This window comes from Pecten maximus, unplaced genomic scaffold (assembly GCF_902652985.1).
Source record: "Pecten maximus unplaced genomic scaffold, xPecMax1.1, whole genome shotgun sequence".
Classification (NCBI taxonomy): Eukaryota; Metazoa; Mollusca; class Bivalvia; order Pectinida; family Pectinidae; genus Pecten; species Pecten maximus.
This window is the reverse complement of record NW_022980185.1, coordinates 3,002-9,171: the sequence shown is the minus strand read 5'-3', so window position 1 is coordinate 9,171 and position 6,170 is coordinate 3,002. Positions and strand designations below refer to the sequence as shown.

Below are 6,170 nucleotides of genomic sequence, written 5' to 3'. Positions count from 1 at the left end.
TTCATATGTAGTTCCCCCTGGTCTCAAACTTCATATGTAGGTTCCCCTTGTCCCAAACTTCCTATGTAGGTTCCCCTTGTCTCAAACTTCCTATGTAGGTTCCCCTTGTCTCAAACTTCATATGTAGGTTCCCCTTGTCCCAAACTTCCTATGTAAGTTCCCCTTGTCTCAAACTTCCTATGTAGGTTCCCCTTGTCTCAACCTTCCTATGTAGGTCCCCCTTGTCTCAAACTTCATATGTAGTTCCCCCTTGTCTCAAACTTCATATGTAGGTTCCCCTTGTCTCAAACTTCCTATGTAGGTTCCCCTTGTCTCAAACTTCCTATGTAGGTCCCCCTTGACTCAAACTTCCTATGTAGGTTCCCCTTGTCTCAAACTTCCTATGTAGGTTCCCCTTGTCTCAAACTTCATATGTAGGTCCCCCTTGTCTCAAACTTCATTTCTAGTTTTCCCTTGATCCCTTTATTGTGCCCATTTGATTGTGAGTCTTACATACCTAGAAAACAAAATAACTGACAGAAGTTAAACTTTGATATTTTTAATTCGCAGAAAATTCATCTTGAATGTTTCTCTCAGATTTAATATGTCTCCTTGTTATCAGATCAATCACCGGGTAAGGAGAGAAAAGAGCATGCATACAACAAATAATGATCCCTCTGTGATCTTTTGTTGGTAAAAAAACATTCTAAAAAATTTGGTAAGGAAATGTTTTTTAAACCTGTTAAAATTTGATTTTGCATGAACCATTAATAAGAGTTTTAATTACATTGATTATGTTCATGCTATTTTTCAGGTTTGTAAGGAAATGGCTGCATCCTCATTAGACAATAGGGAAAAGGCCACAGAGATCCATAATGAACTGGTTGATCATTTGGGTCAACATCTTGAGCCACAAGATTTCATACGACTGAAAAAGCGTTTTAGGAATTGTCCTCTTACTCCTGCAGACTTAAATGGCATTCAGGATGTTAATGACCTATTTGAACGTCTTACCAACTATACGAAAATAGATTTGGGAAGCTACGAAACAATTATATCAAAGTTGAAGGTCATTAATCGTCAACAGGCTAGATATGTGGAGAAACAACAAAGACGAATTCAAGAAATCCTGAATGAAGGTAAGAACATTGTACAATATATATAGTTATACCTGTGTGTCATACAGATCTTGTGACCGGGTGGGGTGTGCTGCTGGGTGTCTTTGGCAGTATGCTTCAGTGAGATAGCACTTTAAATCGGCAAAAGTTCCGGCCTATCACAAGGAGACTTAACACGGAACATACCGCAACCTCCCAAAACACACATACGCACTCACCACACTCATACATGTCGCACGCACGGGAGGCCGTCCTTGAATGACCTTAGATGTTAATAGGACATTAAACAAAATAAACTAAACCAAACCATACAGATCTTATTTGGATGAAGAAATTTTCAAAAATATCTCAAAATCGTAAACATTAAAATTTAATTATGTCATACATAAAACACGAGAAATTACTGAGGTTTAAAGTAATTTAATATCACAGATTTAAACATTTTCAAACCACACCTGGTCAAAAGTCACATACAACGACAGTCATAGTTCCTCATGCGCCAGGTCAACCATACTTCCCTGTCACTCCACCACACCTGGTCAAAGGTCACATACAATGACAGTCATAATTCCTCATGCACCAGGTCAAACATATTTTCCTGTCCTCAAATGTCCTTGCTCATGTTCGGGTCACCATGTCACATCTGTCAATTTACAGTCACCGCCTTCAACTCAATTTCAATTTCTCCCTAGGAAAACAGGAGCATTAATTGTTTGTATCTTTTCACTGATGAACATTTTGTTATGAATTGTTGTTCAGCAATTTCGGTTATAATTAAACACAGAGTCAACTGACCAAAGGTCAAGGTCACATGGTTAAAGGTCAAGGAATATTTCATCAATGCTGTATCCTACTGGATACACCAACTATATACCCTGACACCACTAGGGATCAATGACCAAGGGTAAATGTTGTATCCTACTAGATACACCAACTATACACCCTGACACCACTAGGGATCAATGACCGAGTTTCAATGTTGTATCCTACTAGATACACCAACTATACACCCTGACACCACTAGGGATCAATGACCGAGTTTCAATGTTGTATCCTACTGGATACACCAACTATACACCCTGACACCACCAATGGGGATTAATCACCGAGGGTCAATGTTGGATTGATCCCAAATCAGTTCATTCATATCATTTATGCACTCAACTACTTGGACCACCTACAACAAATAGAACTGCATCCAGCAGAACATGGCCTTAACATTCTTCTAATTATGAAACATCGCTCCAGACACACCAAGCCACCCGTACAATAAGTGGTAATACAATCACCACTGTGAGACTTCACTACAATAGTACATACCTCATTATGACAATACAATTACATACCTCATTATGACAATACAATTACATACCTCATTATGACAATATAATTACATACCTCATTATGACAATACAATTACATACCTCATTATGACAATATAATTACATACCTCATTATGACAATATAATTACATACCTCATTATGACAATATAATTACATACCTCATTATGACAATACAACCACATACCTCATTATTACAATACAATCACATACCTCATTATGACAATATAATTACATACCTCATTATGACAATACAATTACATACCTTATTATGACAATACGATCACATACCTCATTATGACAATATAATTACATACCTCATTATGACAATATAATTACATACCTCATTATGACAATATAATTACATACCTCATTATGACAATACAACCACATACCTCATTATTACAATACAATCACATACCTCATTATGACAATATAATTACATACCTCATTATGACAATACAATTACATACCTTATTATGACAATACGATCACATACCTCATTATGACAATACAACCACATACCTCATTATGACAATACAATTACATACCTCATTATGACAATACAATTACATACCTCATTATGACAATACAACCACATACCTCACTATGACAATAAAATTACATACCTTATTATGACAATACGATCACATACCTCATTATGACAATACGACCACATACCTCATTATGACAATACAACCACATACCTCATTATGACAATACAATTACATACCTCATTATGACAATACAACCACATACCTCATTATGACAATATAATTACATACCTCATTATGACAATATAATTACATACCTCATTATGACAATACAACCACATACCTCATTATTACAATACAATCACATACCTCATTATGACAATATAATTACATACCTCATTATGACAATACAATTACATACCTCATTATGACAATACGACCACATACCTCATTATGACAATACAATCACCACTGTATGACGTCACACAAATACTCATTCCTTATTAAGACAATACAATCACCAATCAGATTGACTGGAACAGTTTTAGTTGTCATGATAACCAGATCACTGTATACAGGTTTCTGTATTATAGAAACAATAGAGGCTTTATATTACCTAACAATAGATGTCATTCGGTTGCCATGGTCACAAATAGGAAGTTATTGTGGAAACTGAAATTAGCCATCGGCTTACAGTTCTAGTTATCTCTGTTTCATCAGAAGGACTTGAGGGGTATTTCTCAAATTTCACATGTAAGTGTCCCCTGATTTATAGTTGTGCTCATTAATTTTGAGTCTGATTGTGAAAAAAAAGCCCAACAAGTGGCCATCTTTATTTTGAGAATTGAAGTTTATTATCACAATTTCTTAGAAGTACAACTCGACGTTAGTTCCCCTTGGTCCCTATAGTGTTCATTCAGTTTTGAAACTGATCAAGAAAACAAAAGGGCAGTCATTTTGAATTTTGACAGTTGAAGTTTGTTATCTATATTTCTCAAAAAGTTCTTTTTAGATGCCATGGTGCAGGGTCTGTCGGTCTGGTCAGCTGTCTGGCATCAACATTTCCTTTAAATAACTTCTTTCCAAAAACCGTAAAGAACAGATAATATTAGACCTGTAGCATGCTTGTGTGAAGGCCTACAATGTTTGTTCAAATGAATGACCTTGACCTACATTCAAGGTTACAGGGGTTCAATGTGTTAGAATCTTTAACAATGATTTTTGATAAACCTAATATTGGACCAAAAATATGCAGAAATGAAGGCTTGCAATATTTACTTTGTAATGAATATTAAACTTACTCTGATAATTTAATAAAGTGGTAGTCAGCATTAAGAAGGAATGAAGAAGAAAAAGAAAAACATCAATATTACATAGAACCAATAACGATCTTTCATTGGCGCGTGCCAAGCTCCCTCTGATATAATAAAATACTTATTATTTAATGTCTGGTTGTATTAGTTTGGTACCTAATGGTATCACAGCTGATCCATGTCTAGTTGTAACAGTTTGGTACCTGATAGTCATGGCTGATTGATGTCAGGTTGTAACAGTTTGGTACCCAATGGTATCACAGCTGATTGATGTCAGTTTGTAACAGTTTGGTACCAAATGGTATCACAGCTGATTGATGTCAGTTTGTAACAGTTTGGTACCCAATGGTATCACAGCTGATTGATGTCGGATTGTAACAGTTTGGTACCCAATGGTATCACAGCTGATTGATGTCAGTTTGTAACAGTTTGGTACCAAATGGTATCACAGCTGATTGATGTCAGTTTGTAACAGTTTGGTACCTGATAGTCACGGCTGATTGATGTCAGGTTGTAACAGTTTGGTACCCAATGGTATCACAGCTGATTGATGTCAGTTTGTAACAGTTTGGTACCAAATGGTATCACAGCTGATTGATGTCAGTTTGTAACAGTTTGGTACCCAATGGTATCACAGCTGATTGATGTCGGATTGTAACAGTTTGGTACCCAATGGTATCACAGCTGATTGATGTCTAGTTGTAACAGTTTGGTACCCAATGGTATCACAGCTGATTGATGTCTGGTTGTAACAGTTTGGTACCCAATGGTATCACAGCTGATTTATGTCTGGTTGTAACAGTTTGGTACGCAATTTTATCACAGCAGCTGATTGATGACTGGTTGTAACAGTTTGGTACCCTATGGTATCACAGCTGATTGATGTCTGCCTGTAGCAGTTTGATACCCAATGGTATCACAGCTGATTGATGTCTGGTTGTATTAGTTTGGTACCCAATGGTATCACAGCTGATTGATGTCTGGTTGTAACAGTTTGGTACCCAATGGTATCACAGCTGATTGTTGTCTGGTTGTAACAGTTTGGTACCCAATGGTATCACAGCTGATCCATGTCTAGTTGTAACAGTTTGGTACCCAATGGTATCACAGCTTATTGATGTCTAGTTGTAACAGTTTGGTATCCATTGGTATCTCAGCTTATTGATGTCTAGTTGTTTGAGTATTTCTCCAGTATATAACACCATCCGTTTACTTACAGGACCACCGGCAGCAAAAAGACCGAGAACTGAAAGAGAAGGAGACCTGAATGGTAGGTAGTCACGAGGATAAACCTATAGCCTGATTTTTTTATATTTTGGTATGAAGTGGGAAAAAAATTTTGAATTATAAACAAAATGAATTAATGTAAGATTGTGTGTATGATATATAGATTATATAGATATACACAAGACAGTAATTTTAGACCTGTATCAGATTGTGTATAAGACATTATATAGATATATATACACAAGACAGTGAGACCTGTGTCAGATTGTGTATAAGACATCTATATAGATATACACAAGGCAGTGAGACCTGTGTCAGATTGTGTAAAGACATCTATATAGATATACACAAGACAGTGAGACCTGTGTCAGATTGTGTATAAGACATTATATAGATATATACACAAGACAGTGAGATCTGTGTCAGATTGTGTATAAGACATCTATATAGATATACACAAGACAGTGAGATCTGTGTCAGATTGTGAATAAGACATCTATATAGATATACACAAGACAGTGAGATCTGTGTCAGATTGTGTATAAGACATCTATATAGATATACACAAGACAGTGAGACCTGTGTCAGGTTGTGTATAAGACATCTATATAGATATACACAAGACAGCGAGACCTGTGTCAGATTGTGTATAAGACATCTATATAGATATATACAAGACAGTGAGATCTGTATCAGAT

General features: G+C 36.1%; 1 protein-coding gene across 1 annotated transcript; it reads left to right on the top strand.

The window, feature by feature from the left end:
• Positions 1–769: 769 nt before the first annotated feature.
• On the top strand, positions 770–5,537 carry LOC117319432. The gene is made up of 2 exons (XM_033874235.1): positions 770–1,118; positions 5,465–5,537. The coding sequence occupies exons 1-2, from the start codon at positions 806–808 to the stop codon at positions 5,521–5,523; spliced, it is 372 nt and encodes a 123-aa protein (XP_033730126.1). The 5' UTR covers positions 770–805; the 3' UTR covers positions 5,524–5,537.
• Positions 5,538–6,170: the final 633 nt, after the last annotated feature.